The sequence below is a fragment of the Carassius gibelio genome, chromosome A11, assembly GCF_023724105.1.
Source record: "Carassius gibelio isolate Cgi1373 ecotype wild population from Czech Republic chromosome A11, carGib1.2-hapl.c, whole genome shotgun sequence".
Taxonomy (NCBI): domain Eukaryota; kingdom Metazoa; phylum Chordata; class Actinopteri; order Cypriniformes; family Cyprinidae; genus Carassius; species Carassius gibelio.
In genome coordinates, this window is record NC_068381.1 from 12,631,658 (window position 1) to 12,654,372 (window position 22,715).

General features: G+C 36.6%; 1 protein-coding gene across 1 annotated transcript in view; it reads left to right on the forward strand.

Moving 5' to 3' along the window:
* Nucleotides 1-206: 206 nt before the first annotated feature.
* The window catches only part of LOC128022384 (MAP kinase-activated protein kinase 2-like), a 31,344-nt gene continuing 8,835 nt past the window's right edge, over nt 207-22,715 (forward strand). The window contains exons 1-2 of the mRNA XM_052609882.1: nt 207-879; nt 22,568-22,707. Coding sequence (XP_052465842.1) covers nt 670-879; nt 22,568-22,707 — 350 coding nt within the window. The 5' untranslated portion in view covers nt 207-669. The remainder of the gene's footprint in view (nt 880-22,567; nt 22,708-22,715) is intronic.

The following is a 22,715-nucleotide window of genomic DNA, read 5'->3' on the forward strand; positions in this document are numbered from 1 at the left end:
AACTAGTTTCCCAGTCTGGCAGGCTAGTTTTAAGCTGGTCAGCAAGCCTTTATGGTGAAGTAAATCGTTTTATATTTAATATTCATCATTTAATAATATGAATCATGTATACAGAATGTTATGTGCAAAACGTGAATTTTATTTTGAATTTCATTTTCAGTGTGTGACGGCTCCTTTAAGACACCAATCATTCCGTGGTCCGCTATGACGTCAGAGCAGTAAGACGCTGGTCGAAAGTCGCGAAGGGCTAGTGCGCGTCTCACAGACGAGTCGTGTTAGAAGGCATGTCATTCTCGACTTTTTTATTCAACATCTGTGTTTTAAACTCGCTAGGCGGCTCTTTCGAATAGCCAGTGACAATTCGAAGCAGTTTAAGCTTGAAGTGATTTTACGTAAATCTTCTTTTTAATTCTCTTAGTTCTGAATTGGTGGGTTGACCCTCGACATGGATATTAGCTAACGTTAGCTTAGCTAGTCACCAAGAAGCCGACATAACGGCGCACAAGAAGGATTGTTTCACAGTTTTATCGCTTTTAAACGTAGTTTATGTGCCTGAAGTCGAGCTCTCTGAGGCAAATCTTCGCCTTGGGTGTTGCCAAAGAAGGTCTGAAGTTCGGGTGAAGTAACTAACGTTAGTTGTTTAAGTAAGGCAAGAAAATAATTAGGGAGATGTTGAACGCTAACAGTCCGCCGAAGTTTCCAAACCACCAGCAGCAACAGAATCCAGTCCAATTCATGCTGGGAAAAACCTCATTCCAGATCAAGAAAAATGCCATAACTGACGACTACAAGGTCACTAACCAGGTCCTGGGGCTGGGCATCAATGGCAGGGTTCTGGAGATCTTTCACAAGAGGAGTGGGGATAAGTATGCTTTAAAGGTAAGACGAAGACATTTTTAAATCTGTCGTTTTACTTTTTGAGTAACGAGGACATGTTTTTGTGAATATATTTAATAGTAATATAGTAACAACCTTCAACATTGTGTTTTGGACCAACTAACGTTACTCACGTTCATAAAGCCTAAAATCTGTTTTATTCTTCATTTGAAGTGTGTGTTTTTTCCTAGTATGATTTTAATAGTAATCTGGTAAACCTTCTGCATGTGTTATTCCAGAGTACACTGTGATTTGGGTGTGAGTCAATCACTCATTTTAGGTGGAAATTGGACAGCCATCTGTTTTATAAAGAATCAGGTGCCAGCTTCCTGGTCGGCTGGGCTTTGATATGAAGACTTATAAGGCAGAATGGCATTGAGGAGAGGGGGAGAATGACGTAAGAGTCTACCTCCATCAGGAGGAGTGTTTAACTTAGACTGACGCAAATTCCCTCGTAGTTGCGCAAAACAGGCAAGCGAATCTTGTTTTGGTCAGGTGATTGTGGAATGGGTGTGACCAGCCGCTCAGTGGAGCATGTTGATGAAAGTGCCACGTGATTTTTTTTTTTTTTTTGGCTGTTTGTAGCAGGTTGACACCAGCATTGGCTTATTATTTGGAAAATTACAAACATATTTTCATTTGGAAGTTTCGATAAAAAAAAAAAAAGAAAATAACTTTTTACCTACTAATGAAGTTTTTTTCCAAACTTGAACAAACTTACTGTTTGTTGGTTACTGTTTGTTGGTAGGTAGGTAAATGAGAAAATGTTCAGTTTGTGTGTGTGTGATATACCCTTTTAAAATCAAACTCAGTTTGGAGCCATAGCTTTGTGTATCAGAAAATCACAACATTTTTCCAGCACAATCTACTTAACTTGGGCTTTGTTTGCCACTATTTTTATTTATTTTTTTGCTTTGTCAAAACCCCTGGTTAATTTCTGGCCTTGGTTCATTTCTGATTTCTGGTTTATACTTCGAGGTGAATTATGGCCTAAATTTTCTTTCCTAATTTTATGAATTAAAAAGCCAACCTAACTATTTACTGTACAATTCAAAATCATTTTGGCACCCAGTATATATATCGTTATGTATAGTGTATTGTTGACTTCCCTCATTACAACTGCAATGATAAAGGTGGAGAAACAACATGGAATACTGTATGCACACTAGTATACCAGTCATTTACACCTCCATCACCCAGGTATTGAAAGTGCTTGAATCCAGGTGAGACATGAACCGCACACACTATCTGTTTAAACTCATTTAATTGTGTTTTTAAGCATTGTCAACTGAAACATTCAATCAAAGAATTAGCATTTGAGAACTTGTGCGCTGTTTGAAGATGTGTGTACTCACACAGAGCCTCGTCAGACAGTGCGTGCTGCGCAAATATTGATTTCTCTTTCAAGACTTGTTTTTTGCGGATGATTATCTATTGAAGGAAAGCCCTGTTGATCTTGCAGGGCCACGGATGATGTCAGCACCCTGAGTGGCTTTATGTCATCATGCTGGATCTCTGTGCTCTCTGGTGACAGATCTGGCTCGGCTCAGCCCCGCATTCATCACTGCCACACAGCCTGGCTGTTTTTAGATACAGAAGAGAATTATATGCTTGTGGGAGGTAGGAAAAGAGTGAGAGGCTGTGAAGCATTAGATGGAGAACAACTAATAGTGGGTTGTAGAGTCCATTAATGATCTGTGTTAGGGACACAGACATTCACTCATCACTGTGATTTAGTGTTTGTGCGACAGTGTGCCTTTTGATCCGTATGTTTGGGGAAAAATGAGTCCTAGCTGACCTGCCTGATAGTAAAATGAATTTGACTTTTGGAGCTGTTCACCCCACAAATAATCTTATTTATTTTTTTATAATGACAGTTAATTTCCTTGTGTACATGTAGTGGAAATTGGCATGTTTTTTTTGCAGAATGCTTATGACCCAGGTTACCTAGAAATGAACACATTTCCTGATTTCATATACCTGGAAGATCAGCTTGATACACAGGAAAAGAACTGCCTTGTTTTCAAGCCATGGAATAATTAGCTTTGAAGACTTGTACCTGTTAGACCTCACTGTGATGTTTAATTTGTGAACATGCATGTTTTGACTTGTCAAAGATTTACAGTCTGCAAGCAAAGTCATCTGCCCTTCTGTTCTAAGTGCAAAATTTTATCAAAGGTCCGTTGGGAAAACAAGGAAGAAACCACAAAAAAGAAGCCCCTCAAAAGCTCTAAACCTGAACATTATTATTATTTTTTTTTGGATTGATTGATTGATTTATGGTAACACATTATAAGTGTTTTACTTCTCGGGTGCAAGTAACAACACATTCTTAAGTCCACACGGAGATGCTTTTAGCTGTATACGCATACATTTTGTATTGTATAGGCATTTCGTCGACACTGATCCGGTGTTTTGAGAGAGTAAAACCAATATTTTTTTGAAACCGGGTCCCAGAGGGGTTAAATCTGAAAACGCCACCCTTACATTTTCATGTGTACAGTGAAACTTTATATTTTTTGAAACGATGATATCATCAGCCCACGTCTCGACCCTAGTCAGACAGTGCTATGTCACATAACAGCTACAAACAAACAATGAACCATGTTCTTTTTATTAACTAACATATAAGGTGACATAGAATGCAAAAATCACTTTAAGGTGTTTAAACACAGCCTATAATCACTCATTTACTCATTCACTCACAGTTAGATTTACCCAAAATCAATTATATTTTATATAATATAATTGAAATTAAATATCTGCAGTGGAAACACGGCATATTTGTTTTGGAAAATCTACTTGTTGCAGTCAGTTTTGATATTGTGGCAGCCTGCCACAAATAAATCCATGCATGGGAAACTCTGTACTACTTTTTTCCCGTATTACAGTAGTCACCCATTACACGGTTTAAAAGTGACATTTTGAAAGTTTAAAAGTGACCTTTTGAAATGTAAAAAATTGTATCTCGCATGTCCCACAGACATTTTAAACTCTTTTTATTTTGGTAAAGAAAATAGTTTTTTTTTCCTCTGGGAGCCATCAGTCCAGTCTAATGAATATGAAATTGGCCTATTAGACTTTGTGTGTGTGGCTCTTCCTCCATTTCCATGGAAGTTATTGACCACAGCCACTAAGGAGTTTCCCATCTCACAACTTGAATTTGCCAAATGGTGATTTGGTGATTTACACCAAAATGTCATCAGATAACAGGGAAATTACATCAGCGAAGTGTCAAATTTAGAGGCAGTTTTTAGATCACAATTATGAGATGTGGGAATAAAATGGGTCAGTGTAGTAAGCTCTAATGTCTCAACACACATCTACACAGTCAACTAGAGGAAGTGGGGACAGGATGTTTAGCGGACTTGTAGAAATGAAACTTCTAACTGTCATCTGCAGTCTTTTACATGCAAGGATACCTGGCGGTGAAAGTTTGTAGTGTGAAGAGAATGGCACTTCGTCTTTTAGCACAAATAATGGCATTTTATTACACTTTTATTCCGCTACAGGAGTCTCCCTTATTAGCAGGTTCTGAAATTGCTCCGTATTCCCTTTCATACCTCATTTCTTGCTGTATTATTTGGTTAAAATCTGCATGAAATTAGGAAATGCTATTATTGATCTTATTGTGAATTTATTATCCATGCATATGTTCTTATTGTCTTTTCAGTTTCAGGCCAATTATTATTCATTACCCAATTATATTTTAACAAAAATTGATTTGTTACTTGATATATTAATGTAAAATAAGATTTACATTAGGGGTGGGCGATATCTCGATATTTAAAATATATCGAGATATTTTTTAAACACGATATGGATTTTGCCATATCGTATATATTGAGATATTGTTTATATTTAATTCTGATTCCGCCACTTTGCTGTGCTCGCCCCCGCTCGCTCGCCCCCCGCCTCTTTAATTGCTTTTGTCCCCCCTCCCCTCGCGTGTAGAGAACTAGTCAAAAAAATAAATAAAAATAAATAATAAAAAAGGACAACTGGTTCCATTAATATTGAGATACTTCGGTTTTAAGGCGTTGGGCGAACAGCAGGCAGATGTCTATTGTGTAGGGCCCTATGATATACGCGATGCAGAAAACGTGGACGGAATCGCGGAATCCAGTCATAAAAACGGAATTTACAGTTTAACGCGCAATGTCACGGAATTTGTCAAATTTTGAATGAATTAAAAGTAGGTCATGCACTTACATCAAATCGCGATATGGACTAATATCTGCAAATATTAACCCGGAAAAGTCTATTTAAATATGAATCCTGCATGTTCTGCATGTCTGTGTTAATGAATGGCGCAGAAGCGCATCTTCATTCATTAAACATACGGAAGCGTGCGTGACACTTGCGTTGATTTCAGCGTCTTTCCTCTAACTAAATAAATATGAGAACATCTCCAGAACTGCACTGAGAGTCACTTGATTTGATTTGATGATTTGATTTGAGTAAAACTAGCTCATATCACATCATAGACTGCAGTATCACATACACAGAACTGTAAAATAAAAGTATTTGCTAGAAATCTATTACTATTTTTCAGCAGAATGTACATAGCCCACTACTACTACTATTAAAATGAAACGAACATAATTTTTTAAGGAATAATCACACAACATTTCTTCCATGTTTTATTTTTAATAGTAAATCCCCTTTGTTTACCAAAAAAAAAATAATAAGTTTGCTTAATTTTAAATAATGAAAAGATAAATTACATGAATGTTTTATGCCTTCGTTTGATAACCAGAAAAATGTAAATACACAGAATTTCTGAAGGGAAAAAAACATTTCACATAAGGCTATTTTAAGATTTTAAGAGATTGTTTTATTTTATGCATTTAAATAATTACATGCTAAAAAACAGAATTATGTAACAATAAAACATATGGTGAGGAAAAAAAATAAAACGTTTCTTAGGGCCCTAAACATTTAATATTTGGCATATTTGTTTTTGCAGTAGTTTTTGGGGGGTTATTTTTCCTATAAAGATATCGAGATATATATTGTATATCGAGATATAGCAAAATATATCGAGATATATTTTTTGCTCCATATCGCCCAGCCCTAATTTACATATATTTGAAACTTTGCAATGTGTAATCGTATAAAACATTTTTTTTTTTTGCCTTTGTTCTTTGGTAAGCATTGAGGATCCAAAGTTACTCAACCTTGCAACTAGAGATGTTCCAATACACTTTTTCTCTTACCGATACAGATTCCGATACCTGGGCTCAGGGTATCGGCCGATACCGTGTACTGATCCGATACCTGGGTGTGTATCTGTATATACAGCTGTATATACTACTAGCCCTGTGTTAATTGCTAGAACTTTTTTATGGTGTGCTTCAGACTTATCCCTTAATAAAACATGAACAATTACATGGTGAACTACTGTATTTATTACAGTATTTTTATTATCTGACATGAATTTGACAGTAATATTATTTATTTTCTTAAGCGAAAAAGAACTTCAGATTGGAACCTTTAGGGTTCAAATAACTTTCAGAATCTGAAATCAGATTGGATCTATTCTGATTGGCGAAAATTAGTGCATGTAAACGTACTGAATAAAAATGTTTGGTTTGGTGGTAACACATAAAGGCATTGGTCTGGCATAAGTTGAGGTTTTGCTAATTTTTTTAGGAGATCAGTGCATTCAGATACAGTTGTCACTCTTATGGTGCGTTCACACCAGATGCGAATGGAGCGTCTGGCGCGAGTGATTACACTGACAGCTGTTTTTGATCAGATTAAGACACCTTGACTCAAGCATGTTTACTCTTACATGTGGATGGCCAGTCATCAAAATTAGCAATAGTCTGTCATCACACACATGCGCATTCCCTAAACAAATATTAGGAACAAAGAGTGGTTAATATTAAAGAAAGCTAGTAAGTAGCTTACACTAGCCGTCTTTCCACTATCGAGCTAGGACCGGGCGTGCTAGTGCGTGCCAGGGCCAGTCGCATTTCCACTGTCACTTCCGGGGCTTGATCGTGCCTCGTCGGGGCTTCCTCGGGGCCAACGGCCAGGGTTTTTTGGCCCGACAAAAACCTTGGGCCAAAGCGGGCCAGCTGGGGCTGGAGGAAGGGTCATGAACAAAGGCGGAGTTTCTCCGTTTCTGGAGAGCGTCCGCTCGGATCATTTCAAAAAGATAACAGGTTTAACAGCAGCGTTAAAGACGTTTTAAAATAAGTTGAGCTCAAAACTCACTCTTAGTTAGCAGCAAGTGTTTGAAATAACTTGATCCGATGTGAATTATAATCATTAAACAAGGCAGAAATATTTATAAGCGATGTAAAAGACTATGCACGCTAAACATTAACGTTACCATAGTACAAATGGTAAATATGACCGCTTGGATAAATCAGACGTCAGCTTCTTATTCTCTATCACAATTGTGTATTTATTAAGTAACATTTTATCTGTCGTCTCGTTTCGTGAGTTTAGCTCCACGTTGGATATCATCAAAATATAATAATGATTTTTGTTTGGGAGTTTTTATAAAAATAGAGAGTCTGCGCTGAGGATCATTTCAGAAAGATAACAGCTTTAACAACAGCATTAAACACTTTTTTAAATAAGCCGAGCTCAGAACTCTCTTTCAGTCAGCAGCGAGTGTTTGAAATAACTTGATCCAATGTGGATTATAATCTCTAAACAAGGCAGAAATATTTATAAGCTATGTAAAAGATATGCACGCTAAACATGTTACCATAGTAAACATGGTAAAATATGACCGCTTAAAGAAATCAGACGTCAGCTCCTTATTCTCTATCACAATCGTGTATTTATTAAGTAACTTATATTATCTGTCACAAGCCTCGTCTCGAGAGTTTATCTCACGTTGCCTATCATAAAAGAATATAGCCTAATAATGTTTTTTGTTCGGGAGCTTTTATAAAAATAGAGAGCTACTGTGGCTAATAAACAGAAACAGACTCGACTGAATAAGCAGGCTATTTTCATGAGCGTTAAAAATAAATAAATAAAATAGAAATAAGTGTATTTATGTGTGAATAATTTTGAGTCCTGATAAATTAAAACTATATGATCAATGTATCACTTATTTCTATAGTTAAAACATCGATGTTTTTTAATTTGAATATATAACAAAGCATGCAAACAAACGGCAGCTTTTATCATGTTCCTGTGTGATCGCGCATGTTCCAGTGACTTATTTCTTAGTTTTCTGGTAACTTCTCTTTGTTGGTGAAATAATTTCACCAAGGTTGCATGACGTTGTTCTGAGAGGCATGTAAAGGGCGTGTTTTAGTAATGCGCAGCAGTGCTTCAAGCTCCACTGTGGAAACCCTGCGCTATTCTGGCCTCTGTGCCACTGGCCCGGGGCTATGAGCCCCGCCCGGCCTGCTTTAAGCCCTGGCTCGCACTGGCCCGACAGTGGAAATGCGGCTACTCTGTTGTCTCTTCAGTCCCTAAACAGAAGCAGGTAGAAGATGCTGCCTCTCCACCTCCAGCCCTCCTTTCTCATCCTCTAGAAACCCCTCACCCTGCTCTTTTGTGTGCTTGTGGAGGGGCTCTTTTGTACTGGACCTCAGGAAGGTGAATGGGCCACATCTGCTATTCTCCCACTGAGTGGGTTAAAGCAGAACACTGATAACAGATGGGCATGATTTCCTGCAGATTTGCGGCTATTAAAGGAGCAGGACTAAAGAATGAATTTAAAGGAGAAAAACAATACTTTGACATTTTTAAGTGAACATGTCTCTTTACTAGTGTAAATACTATACTTATCTGTACACAGATATGTTGATTGAGATGAGAAATCTTGACCAATTTATTGCAACTGAAGGTGTGAGGTGTGAGGTGTGTATTTGCACAATAAGGTTGCTTTACTATAATATTGTATTATAGTGCCGGGTAACAAATCTTAGTACTCAAAGGGCTGATGTTTGGTGGAATGTTAAGAATGCAGCACTTGCATATTCATGTTATTTATTGAGCGTTTATATACTTGCTATTATTTTTTTGGCCTGTAATCAGCAATTAAATGACTAGTTCATCTGTTATTGAAAACATAATTTACTCACCTTCTTGTTGTTTCAAACTTTTGTTTTTCTAAGGTGAAACACAAAAGATTTTAAGAAAATTTTTAACCGTTCTAGTTAATAGGGTCTAAAGTAACATTGGAGAGAAAAAAAAGAGACATTGAAAATATATTATGTTTCTTGAAGGTAAATTATACAAGTTTAAAATAGGGCTGGGTTTTGACACAAATTTCACAATTTGATTCGATTCTCATTTACAAGCTTTTGATTCGATTACCAATTTGATTATTTTGGAGATATATTGTTACTGTGCTTGCCAAAATTTCTCAAGAAAAAAAAAACTAATGCTGTAAGATATACATTGAGTTATTTGGTTCTAGATTTTAGGGCTGCACGATGTGTCGTTAAAGCATCGATATCGCGATGTACGAATCCACGTCACATCGCAGGAAGTGCGATGTAGGCTGTTATAGTTGATCCGTTATTCATTAACCGTACGGGCCAGCTGCTCCCCGGCCCTTGACGAATGTGATTCACGGATTAATTGCACAGCTTAACCATCATAGAGGGAAAGTTTATCATTTGCATGTGTTTTTAAGTCCTGTCAGTTTAACAGGGCAGAGAGAGAGAGAGAGATTAGATTAGATTAGATTTCATATCGCAATATATATTGCAGAAAAATAAAATATCGCAATGTCATTTTTTCCCAATATCGTGCAGCCCTTCTACATTACTATAATAGGGCACGATTTACTGACTAGATGCGTATGATCATATCATTAGATATCGACTAGCCCTATACTATAATATTGAAGGTTAAACTGCTTTGTAAGCTATAGCATAAAACTGGACAATATTTTATAATGAAAATTATATTGCATATATTAAGCAAAATACCCCTCCCTATTAGGGCTGGGTATTGTTCAAAATCTTTCGATCCGGTGCCAATTTCGATACCTCAGTTTCGATGCCGGTTCCTAACGATACTTTTTTCGATACCATATGTTTTAAAATCCATTTCAACATCAACACAAATACATTAAACACAAAACGTTTATTTTTCACCTTTTTAATACAACTGGTTGTGCTTTGTGACCGGGAAGTCGTGGCCTAATGGTTAGAGTGTTGGACTCCCAATCGAAGGGTTGTGAGTTCTAGTCTCGGGCCAGACGGAATTTTGGGTGGGGGTAGTGCATGAACAGCTCTCTCTCCACCTTCAATACCACGACTTAGGTGCCCTTGAGGAAGGCATCGAACCCCCAACTGCTCCCCGGGCACCGCAGCATAAATGGCTGCCCACTGCTCTGGGTGTGTGCTCACAGTGTGTGTGTGTGTGTGTTCACTGCTCTGTGTGTGTGCATTTCGGATGGGTTAAATGCAGAGCAAAAATTGGCTGAATGTCACTTTCACTTCACTTTTTGGATAGGGGTGTGCCATTCAGGGGCGGATTGGGACCAAAAAGTGGCCCTGGACTTTCTGGCCCACAGCAGCCCACCACATCATTTATTAATTTAATATTTAAGTAAACAGTTTGGGGATTTTAACCAATAGGGCAACTGATCCACCGTTGAAAAAAAAAAAGAACAGCAGCTGTTCATTTAGCGACTCCTAGTGAGCAATACATACTCATCAAGACACAAACATTCTTCTAGAACTAACACTTTGCATTCAGTTAGCAGATCCATACGAATCATGCATGAAATCATGCATGAAATAGAAGTTTATAAACTCAAATGATAGCTGTATGTGCTTTACAGTTCAAGTCACACAACATTTGCAACGTTTCTGAAATGCTGCTCGCACTTGTTTCTAAATATTGCTGATTCAAGCGTTTTAAACAATTTGTGCACGTTCGGAGCTTTCGCTCACTCATTGAAAGACATTTCAGACAATGCGCGTACAGAGAATGAATTCATCTTTCGCGTATCGTAACTTCTGAATGAACACATACACACACAATTATATTAAAATAATTGTCTCTGCAAGTATTCTCGTAAACACAGTCGGTTAGGTTTTAAGTGAACGTATACAGTGGCTGCTGCTCAGAGAAATTCGCTGTACCGGATAAATCTGTCTCTCTCTTTCTGTTTTTTTAGACGACGTGAAAGGGGGCGTGTTTCAAGATACACAATGGAGTAGACCAAACTAAACCGGGAGGGAGGGCAAAACACTCATCCAAACAAATGCTTCATTAACACCAGCTTTGGTAGTAATACTCTTATCGCATATGTTGCACTTTGCTGACTCGGCGTCCACTTTTATAAAGTGTAGCCAAATTTTAGACCTCTTTGTCATTGTAAAACGGAAACGTTTTGAGAAAAAACAACTACATTTGTGTTGTGTGACTGCGAGTATCTTCAGAAATGCTCCCCGTCACGTCACGTGGTGGTGGACAGCCAATCACGGCGAATTTAGGTCCTTACATGCACATATGCTACAAGCTCAAACAGACACAGCCGCTTGGCAAAAAATAAATAAATAAATAATCCGCCCGCTTGGCTTTTGGAACCGAACTTTGGCACCGAAAGATAAATAATTTTTCGATACTCATAGTATCAAAGTTTTTCGTTCGATACCATAAAGGCATCGAAGTTCGGTACCCAGCCCTACTCCCTATAGTTTATTTTTCTGGCTGACTGACAAGTTTATGGTCACTGAATATATTTGTTTCTGAGGTAAATTTGACGTTACGGGGCATTGTTTACAAGACTTTATATTGATGTATTTGTGTGGATGAAACACTGATTGAGCGATTACATGAGACCGGATATGGATTGTAAAGTTGTACTCTTTTAACTTGCCTTCAGATGTTTAGTAATGTCTATTTTGTGCTGAAATGTATTAATGTGGAGGAGATAAGTTTGGGATTCAAGAATCAATATAGTTACGTAAAAAAGAGAATCGATTAATATCGAGATATCAATATTTTGTTTACCCAGCCCTAAATTTGAGAGAGCTATCCCTCTATATGCACTTTAAAAGTTTGATTTCAATTGGTCTGAAGCTAATTAAATCTCTTTAAGATGCACTTTAACCACTTTAGTCTCTCTAAGACAAAGGCAACATATTTAACTCTATTTGAACTTTTGAGAGACCAATGAATACTGTAGTATGACTATGCAAAAAAAACAAAAACAAAAAACAGCTGCTTCTCCATTATGACTGTGCTTGTAAACCTACTTAGTAAGCCTACAGTGAATTGCAGGTGTTCGGGGTGAATCATAAAACTGAACTTGAATGGCTTTGTAAGCTAAAGCAGTTTTTTTAGGACCTTTGATTGCTGTTATAAAAATACAATGAGGATTACTTTGTGTGTTTTTCCTAAAAAGTGTGCCAGTATGCCACTGTGTGTGTAATATTTTTTGTTTGTGTATTTTGAAGTCTTAGCAGGTTGTAATTAGTTGTCAGGACATTAGCAGAATATCAAGGGTGCTTTGAGGCTTGCCAGTGAAATTGGAGCACACTCAGCCCCACCACGTGAAAAAAAAAAAAAGCAACACCCTCCCCTCTCACACGACACCACACGTGACACAACCCCATCTTTCATATTCCCTGCACATGCAAAACATAGCTCGTGCCACTTGCCATATGTCCCTTCCTCTTGGTCACTCACAGTGATAAGTGCCAGATTTGTTATTGACATTTAATATCTTAGTTAAAGTCACTAAAGTCTAATATAGATGTTCCAGTTGCATTCAGACTGGACAGGTGGCTGCCCTTCAAATCTCTGTTCCTGTGACGCAAGCTACATGCACCTAGTGCACCTTCAGATCCTTTATGACGCAGTTTCATTCAGAGTTCCCTTATTTACACAGTTACAGCATGCACACTCTTTAACTTTACACAAGATGACCATGGAATCCAAATTTCTGGTGTAACTAATAGGGGTGTCACTTTTAGTTCGAAAATCGATTGCACAATTGATCTGACCAACCAAATAATGAAAATAGGGAATCGATTTTAACCTGATATGTACACTATTAATTTTAAAATAATTAAACAATAAAAAAATATATATGTAACAAAACTCACAAACAAGCAGAAAAAGAAAATAAAGAATTCCGTGCAGTATGCGTTGCGAAAGCTAGACAGAAAATACAAGCAAGTTTACCTGCCTATAAGACCTCTTATGCTGCTGGAGGTCTTGCGTGCTTGGTAGACGTGAATTCACCTTATTCGCGCATCTAGTTACAGGAGATTCTGAGTTATGAAAAGGACAGTTGCAAGCTGACAAGCGACCGGCTTTTGTGGTGGAAAATTAGCATGATGTCCCTGGGACATCAGTGCGGTCGGAGCACGTCTTCTCAACAGCTGGACATATAGTGAATAAAAAAAATTTAATTGTAATATTTAACAATGCGTGTATCTATTTAAAAGCCATTTAAGTTGTTGTAAACATGAAACAATTATAATTTTAGAATTATAATAAAAGGTAGTGGTAATTATATGAAAATGTTAATGGCATTTGGTTTTGGATAAGAAATTTCACTTTGGTGCTTAATTGTCTCAAAGCGTATCAGACTGTTTCTTTTTATGGCTACGTTCACACCAGATTATGTGAGCGGAGTGGAGTGGCAACAATATCCCCTCTGTGCTCTGAGCATTTATTAATTTAATAATTACTCCGGGGTCTCCCATTTCCTGCTCCTCGCTCCACTGATCAGAAACACTGCTCCGCCTTCGCTCCATGGCTAAAGTGTTTCAGTAAATGTTATGTTCATAACGTAGCCTATATTAAAATGAAATAACACGAGAGTTAAGTGGCTTAAGCTATTGTGTGCCAAAAAAATCCTACCGCATGCCAAACTAATAACATGGTTTTCAGCATTAAAAGGTATAACTGCTGCTTTCTTTTGTGCAAATTTTGTTTGTGATGAAAACTACAGTGATAAAAACAGTACATTTTCATCAGTTTTTTTATCTACAGATCAATACATTTCTTACAGATTTCTGCTCATTCAAAACCTGATACAGATGAAGTAGCACTGTAAGATTACATTTTAAATGCAACATTTGAATGCATTATTGCGAAAGCTATTGCGTTTGAATGTGCTGTACCTGTTTAAATTATTCATTTACCCGAAAATATTCAGTAAAAGTAACAGAAAGATTCCTTGAGAACTAGCCTGTAACTTCCTGCATGGCTGTTGCCGTCATTATAACATTCTGATTTGAGTGATCCATCTGTATCAACCTATAGCTAAATATGTTTTAAATATGCAGGTATATTACGGGCCGTTGGCATGAATTTTACTTGTGGTGGGGCACTCTTGGAGCAAGTGAAAACCACGATGCTCCGACTTTCAAAAAAAAAAATCTGCTCCTTGCTGCAGTCAAAACCACACAGCTCTGCTCACATATTCTGGTCAACACTGTCAGTTTTTGGGATTGACAAATGCATTCACTTACAGGTGTGAGTCTCGAAATGTAACGTTCACAAATCAACTTAGTTGCGTTTGGGATACTGCCTCTATGAACATTGAACTTTCAGATGACACGCAGCTCATTTTTCCATCACTGTAAATTACCGAAAACAAACATGAATGCAAGTAACACGGTAGACCGGTGTTTTTGTGGCAGAGTGGCTCTCTCGCACTTAATGATATGACAGACAAGTAGATGTCCAGTCCTACAGTTTACACTTCAGTTTACAATGAATGTGTTCCAAGAATGCGGTTGTAAGTCCTGAAATTTTAAAAGAGTGAGTTTAGTTACAGAATGCAATTGGCAGACCCATAAATAACTGAACTGTGTGTGAACCTAACCATATTAAGGACTCAAAAACAGGACTGACAACCGTATTCTGCTGCTGTGTGAACGTAGCCTATGTCTGCTTTACACATCTCTTTGTGCTCTATAATGCATGGCATTTGAAAGAGATCAAACCTTGTGTTTTGTTACAGTAGGATATGTTTTAGGCTTTTCTTCTTGGTCTTCACAAAAAGCAGGCATTAGTCCAATGACGTCAATAATTGGTCTGTGTTGGCTTGGCAACACTCTCCGTTTGTCAGGTCGACATAAACTTACGTGTTGCTTGAACAATGAGATGTCTCACTTTACCAGACTGAGCTCAATACAATAAACTGTGTGTTTTCACACACCTGGCAAAGTTTCTTGTCATCTTGTTCTTCCTGCATAATTTTGGTATGGATTATGTCTGGGAAATAGTACAGTGTCTTTAGTTACTGAAAAACCACTGGATCTTTACTGATCTCTGTCAGGGACACGGGAGCCATATAGTCTCTTTCCCCTCACCCCTCCTTACAAGTTATATCAAGTAAAAAATGAAAATAAAAATCTGTTTATAAACAGGTCACTTTTACAGGATCTTATGTTGCATCAAGAAAATGATCCGATGTTTATAGACTTTACAGATCTTCTTTATGCACCAAGAGCTTTTAACACTCCAAAGAGAAAGGAGAAAAATTTAAAATGCATCATATGCCCCATAAGTGAGGTTATCCCATCTGTCATTTAAAATGCAATCAAATGTCAAAACATTTAATCAACCCTATTATGGTATTTAAAATAACTGTAAGTCAAGTGGAAGTGGAGACAAGCAGGTCCATCACACTCTAGGCTATTGAATATGAACAGAAAAAAAAACTCTTGTTCTACTGGGCAATAGTGAAATGCCATCTTGAAATGAAATATTACAGCTATCAGTTTGTGCTTGAGATCTAGAGAGCTTTGGTGAGAGAAGGCTTTGTGACTGCTACTGTCTGTTGTGCAGTGTGTGGGTGACATCAGATGTGAGATTGACATGATACATATATTTATTTTGGTTTTAATTTACATTTGTGATAACCAGTCTTCTCACATCAGATGAGAAGGTCTGAATCACACCTGTGTATACATGGTTGGTTTCTAGCAAATGAAGGTTCCTGGTTAAGCTTTGCTGAAAAAAACTGTTCAGCCCCTGTAGGCTGGTGTGATGATATGTGGTTTCACAGGCGTGATGTGGGCAGAGTGCAAAGAGAGGAATCCTGACACCTCTATGCCGGATATCTGGACATACAAGAATGTCCGCTGTCTAAAGTGACCCCCCATCCTTCCCCGAAGGGAATTCTTTCCACTACTTGTCATACATAACTGTATGCTGCAGTACAACATGCCTTAAATGTGTTTTTATGAAGGAATACATTTAAAAAGTCCCAAATCTGTGTCATGTTTGACAATTTTAAGCTTTTTTAGTCAATGTCATGTATCCCCGTGTTCATTTTCTTTGTGCTCTCCATTCAGACTCTTTGAATAAAAAAATAAATAAAAAAGAGGCTTTAAGTCTCTGTGTGCTTTAAACTTACAATTTTTTTTGTCTTGGATCACGATTCTCCCACGATTCTGAACTAAACAAACCAATGTGTGACACAATAATATTGCTTCAGTCAGTTTAAAAGTGTTACATTTTAATGAATTATGAAACATTTTAATATACACTAACAGTCCAAAAGGAACATTAAGATTTTTTTTTTTTTAAATAATGATTTTCTGCTCACCAAGCTTACATTTGATCCAAAATACAGCAAAAGTAGTAATATTGTGAAATATTCTTAGAATTTAAAATAACTGCTTTCTATATATTTTACAGCACACATTTATTTCTGTAATCGAAGCTGAATTTTCAGCATCATTACTCCAGTCTTCAGAGTCACATGATCCTTCAGAAATCATTCTAATATGCTGATTTGCTGTTCAAGAAACATTATTATAATTATTTAAAAAACGTGAGTACATTTTTTTTTTTTTTTCAGGATTCTTTGATGAATAGAAAGATTAGCATTTATCTGAAATAAGCTTGTGTAACATTAGGCACTATGCCATTCAAAAGATTGGAGTGTTTTTTTTTTTTTTTTTTAGCAAGGATACTTTTCATCAAAATTCATCAAAAGTGAAGATAGAGACATTTATTACAAAATATTTCTATTTCACACACAAATGCTGTTCTTCTGAAATTTCTACCAAAGAAACCTGAAAAAAAAAAAGTTTTTTGAACAGCAAATCAGAATATTTGAATTATTTCTGAAGGATCATGTTACACTGAAGACTGGAGTAATGATAAAAATTCACCTTTGCATCACAGGAATAAATTTAATTTAAAAATACATTCAAATAGAAGGCAATTATTTTAAATTGTAAACATTTTCAAAATGTTACAGTTTTATTTTTTTGCTGTACTTTAGATCAAATAAATGCAGGCTTGGTGAGCAGAATATACTTTTTTTTTTTAATTGAACCTTTTACGGTCTTGTTTGAACCAGTGATTCAATGACTCGCTCATAAACCTGCTTCACTTGTTTCAATACTGGATGAATTGCATTTTTTTGATCGATTTTCTTGAAATTAATTTATTCATTGAAATACATTGTCACTTTTCGCCACCTACTGGTGAAACGATGCAATTGACAAACGTTTAATTACTTTCAAAAGGGGATTTGTTCTAATTGGTTCGCTGTCATTAATGTCTATGCTTATATCTGAACTATACATTTGCTCCCCAGTGTTTCTGTAATAATATAAATGACTGGAAGACAGAAATAATACTGTGTAGTTGAAAAGACAGTTTGTGAAGATGTTTCTTAACCAAACATGGTAACTTGAATTATCCAGTTAGACTTTGTCAAAGGTTTAACAAACTTGGGGAATTGTGCGTGGGTGTCTGAAAATTGTTACGATACCGATACCTAGTCAAGAATTACGATTTCGATACATTTTCAATACTTTTCCTTAAAAGGGAAAATACACTCTCAGATATCATTGATGTGCTTTATTTTAAAACCGGGACAACATTCTAATCATATAACACACTAAAAAAAATGAACATATGAACAGCAGATATATTAAACATTTGAACAAAATATGAAATATCAAAATATAAAAAATAAAATAGAGCAATGGCATTAAAGGTAAAGAAAGAATAAATTTAGCAGCATTATCTCAGTTATCATAAGAAACATAAGAGTAATGTATCTTGATTCTGAACTTTGAAAAAAAAATATGAACAGCGATTATATTAAACAAAGTTTCTGAACTCAGAAGATTAAATGTCAAAAGATAAATAATATCAATTTAACCAATGGCATTCAAGTAAAAAAAAAAGAAAATGTGCAATTAGCAGCAATATCTCAGATGTTGTAACTTACTCTTTCAGTTGTGCAACCTTTTCTTTCAGAGGAGAAAACTCAGCCAGTGAGGTTTATTGAGCATCATCTTTTTCTACCAGTCGTGGACTAGTGATGCGCGGGTCGGTTTTTATTTCAACCCGCGGGCCCCGCTTTTATGAAATTTTTTGGCCCAACGCAGCCCGCAAATAAATTTAAATTTCTTTACACACCACGACCTACGCATTGGGGACGTCACGGAAGATACATTGCTACTAGACTCATATTTCTTGTTCACTGAAGTTCCTCCCTCCACAGCAGCGCGCGATCACGGCGCTATTAGCAGTGCATGCGCAGCTCGTAAACCGCTCTGTGAACGGTTTCATCCTGTCAAAGAGTTACTCAAGATGTGACGGAGCATGTGATTTGTTGAATGTAGTGAACGAATCTGCCCTTCACTGAACGAGATGGTGATCATCTCGTTTCTGAACGAGTTTGATGAACTGATACATCTTATTCGTGAATGAAATGAATGAGTATACAGGGTCAGTGCCAAGCATGTAAATCTCGATCAGCAATCAGCAGATACAAAGCGCAGTTATAGGATCTGTGCAGATACGCTCATATTTAGCATACAGAACATAACTCCACGTTTAATCCCAGATTAATGTGAATATTACATATGAACTGTCTGACCAAACAATTAAAATGTTAATTATGCAAGAAAACCTCGTGCTTTGTTCATCTGAACAAATTATTTAAACTAATGCGATTATGCACACATTTTAGTAAAGCCAAATCAGTTTAGTAAAGCCACTAATGCAGCCATCTCGCTGTAGTGTTTTTTTTTTTTGCTGCTGCTTGCGTGAGGAGAAACACACAGACGTCCATAGGGAGGCATTGGATGCGTTGCACACACCAACATGAAATACGTCTCTTACAAATCTGGAACGCAGTCATTCTTTGAAGTATCGATACTAATACATTTAGGAATCGTGACGTTTTTAATTTCCGAGAATTGCGATAATTTTGAAGTATCAGTGCACCGTGCAACACTACTTTAAACCATTAATCCTGCAGCTCTAGTACAAAGCAATGTTGCATTCAAATTCTTTAGATGATCATCTTCAGAAATCAGCAGAATCTCACAAATAAATAGTAGGCTAGAATATGATCAGCTTTATCATGATTGTCTGATCATTGTGCAATGAAATTTATGTAAATCCCCACCCAGTCCCTTCCCTTATATACACTTTTCGCTCGTAATCTCAAACTAGGAATTGACACAAGCACTCCAAAATGACATCCATGATTTACCATCAAACCACATTAACGGTGACCCGATTTTACTGCATTACGGTCCACTACACTGGAGTGGTCTCAAATTAAAGAATTTATTATGGATATGATCGGTTTCAAATACCATGGTTTAATTCTGTTCTCTTGTCTGGCCTGGACACACTGTCTCCCTTGAAATAACAATCTGTTTCTTTTGTATGCTCCGCTCCTTGGTACAGTGATGATCTGCGTGCTATGAAGTTGATTTGAAGGTTAAGGAAAGACCGCTTACTTAAATATACGATCATGATTTTTCATGGCCAATTCCGATACCGATTTTCGGTAAGGAAAGTATGCATAAACCAGATGTCTTTACCAGTGAGACTAAATAAAAGTATGTTATATAAATACATTATTCCAAAATGTCAGAATCAAATAATGTTGGTGCAAATAAAATAAAGATGTAAAGTTTCATTCATCCAATAAAAAAAAAAAAAAAAAAAAAAAATTAGGGTAATGATTCACATCTATATTTTTTTACTTGAGCCAATGAAAAAATAAATAGCTTATTGTCTCAAGTAAAAAAAAATTTGATGTGAATAAATACTCTGAAATGTTTTAATTGGATGAATGGAACTTTTTTCAGTGTGCTACAGCAGGTGATTTTTAAATCAAATTAAGTCTATGTAATTTTAAGTTAAAATAAAAAATAATCATCCTAATGCAGAACTGACGTTTACTTCTGGCTTTTCAAACATGTATGCAAGTTCTAATTTACAAAAAAATTCTGTCACAGTTTAGTCTGTTTTTTTTTTCTCATCCAACATGTGATAAGTTGAGCTGAACATCTCTTCACGATCTACTCGTGCTCAGGGTACAGTATACGCTCCCGCAGCTTTAGTGCGCGAAGGAAAGGGGCTCTTATTTGTGTGTCAGTGCAACAACGGCTGATCGCTTCCTGCTATCTGCCTCAGACATGAAGCTCTGCATTTCCAGTGATCGGCTGCCCGTGTCCTGCCCACAGATTTCAAAATATTTCCACACAAATGGCTTAGCGAATGATTACATATTCCCTTCTGGAAAAATCATTTGAAAAAAGACCAAAAACCGTCCGATTGCCGATCGTGTATTTTAAGCAAAAACCATCCGTTTCCGATTTCTGGCTGGTCAACCGGTGCATCCCTACTTCTACTGCCTCTTTCTGAAATATTTCTTAATTTTCTGGTATTTCTATCTCCAACTTTGCTATTCATGACTCCCAGTCTCTTTGTAAAACGGTTTCCAAATTGAAAGTTTTAACTTCCAGTTGATCCGATAAATTCTTGTCTGTTCAAATCATGCTTTGATTCCCTTTGTCCTGTTGTTTTGAGAGTTGTCAATGACACTCGTCACGGGTGTTGTGCGAGCAGCTCTTAAAATTGCCCCATACTAAAATCTAACAACATAGACTTTGATAATCTGAATCCATTTCATGCCATCTCTAATCTTCCATTCCTCACCAGAATTTTAGAACAAACAGCGGCTTTCTCAATTGCTTTCTCATCTTTCCTCTAATGATCTTTTTGAGCCACTTCAATCTGGATTCCGTAAACTCCACAGCACTGAAAGAGCATTATTTATGATCACAAATGAATTGTTAATGGCTACTGATTCTGTCCGTCTAACTATACTGATTCTTCTTGATCATAGTGCTGCTTTTGACACTATAGGTCACTCTATTTTAATCACCCATTTAAAGACTTAAAGACTGGATTTTTGGATTCTGCATTGAAGTGGTTTAAGTCCTACCTCTCTGATTGCAAGCAGTTTTTTGCGATGAGTGGTTGCAAGTCTGAGGTTGCTGTGGTGCACTCTGGTGTTCCCCAGGGATCAGTTTTGGGCCCTTTTTAGTATTTACATTTTTCCAGTTGGCCAACTTTTAAGAACTCTTGGTCTTTTATTTTTGTGCTGATGACACTCAGATTTACATATATTGAAAACCTGATGTCAATATGCCTGTGTCTTGTCTTTCTCTTTTACTGAGATTAAAAATTGGATGTCTGAACATGTTCTGTCTAAACAGAGACAGGACTGAAGTGATGCTTATTGGTTCAACTCACCAGTTGTGCAAATCAGAGTCTGTAACCTTGTGAGAGTCTGTAAAAGTGTGGATTGCTCTGCTTTATATTTTCAAACTAAAAATGTGGGGGTGATATTTGATGCCAACATTTGATCTGCATAATACAGTCAAAACTTTTTATTTGTTTGTTTTTTTATTATTATCTCAGAAACATTGGCTAATTATGTCCCGTTTTTACTTTTTATGTAGCTGAAAAGTTAATCAATACTTATCTTTTTCTTTTCTTGATTATTGTAATGGTTTGCTGGCTGGAGTTTCTAAAGGTACCCTAAGTTTGTTAGTTTCCGTATTAATTAAAAAATTCTCAGGCTTACTTGTAAGTCCTTGAATAATTTGGCTCCTCAATATTTATGCAAGCTTTTAACTCCCTACACCCTTACACATGCTCTACACTCTTCTGAAGCTAGTCTTTTAACTGTTCAAACAATTTGGCTAAAAACCATGGCTGATTGGGCTTTCTCTTCTTTGGCTCCTAAATTGTGGAATTCCCTACCCTCTGAGATTAGGAATGCATAATCCCTTAGTGTTTTAAAATCGTCCCTTAAAACTTACTTTTTTTTTTTTACGGTAGTAAGTGATTTTTATTTGCTTTGTCTTATATTGGCTTTGTATTGTTTGGTTCATCATTGTTCTACTTTTAAAGGCGCTATATAAAAGTTTATTATTAAGATTACAATGTACAGTTTAGTCCAAATTATGTAAAGAAATGTATGGTGTTAATATGATGTCAGCAAAAACTTGATTTGTTACCTGTAGGGGGAGGCAAAACTCTACAAATCTGGTTAGTGGCAGTTAAATAATAGACAATTTTTTTTTTTTAACTGCCACTTACCAGATTTGTAGTAGACAATATTTTTTAACTGCCACTGACCAGATTTGTAGAGTTTAGTAGTTGTGTATAGAGAGAGAGTTTTTTTTTTTCCTCATATGATCAATTTGTTTTTATATATGTGTATATATATCTGTCTCTCTGTGTGTGTGTGTGTGTGTATAAAGCACAAATAACACAAATTTGAGGACAAAGGGCAAGAATTATACATTTCTACATTTCTATATCATTACATTTTGTTCTTTTTTTTTTTAAATTAATAAACATGTCACAAATGTCAGTTGTGAATGATTTGAACATAATTGCTTGCATAATAACTTGGTCTCCTTTTCATCTTCTATTTAAGATGCTTCATGACTGCCCCAAAGCTAGGCGAGAAGTAGAGCTACACTGGCGGGCCTCCTCGTGTACCCACATCGTCAGGATTATTGACGTCTATGAAAATTTGTACCAAAACAGGAAGTGCCTTCTTATTGTAATGGAGTGGTGAGTCA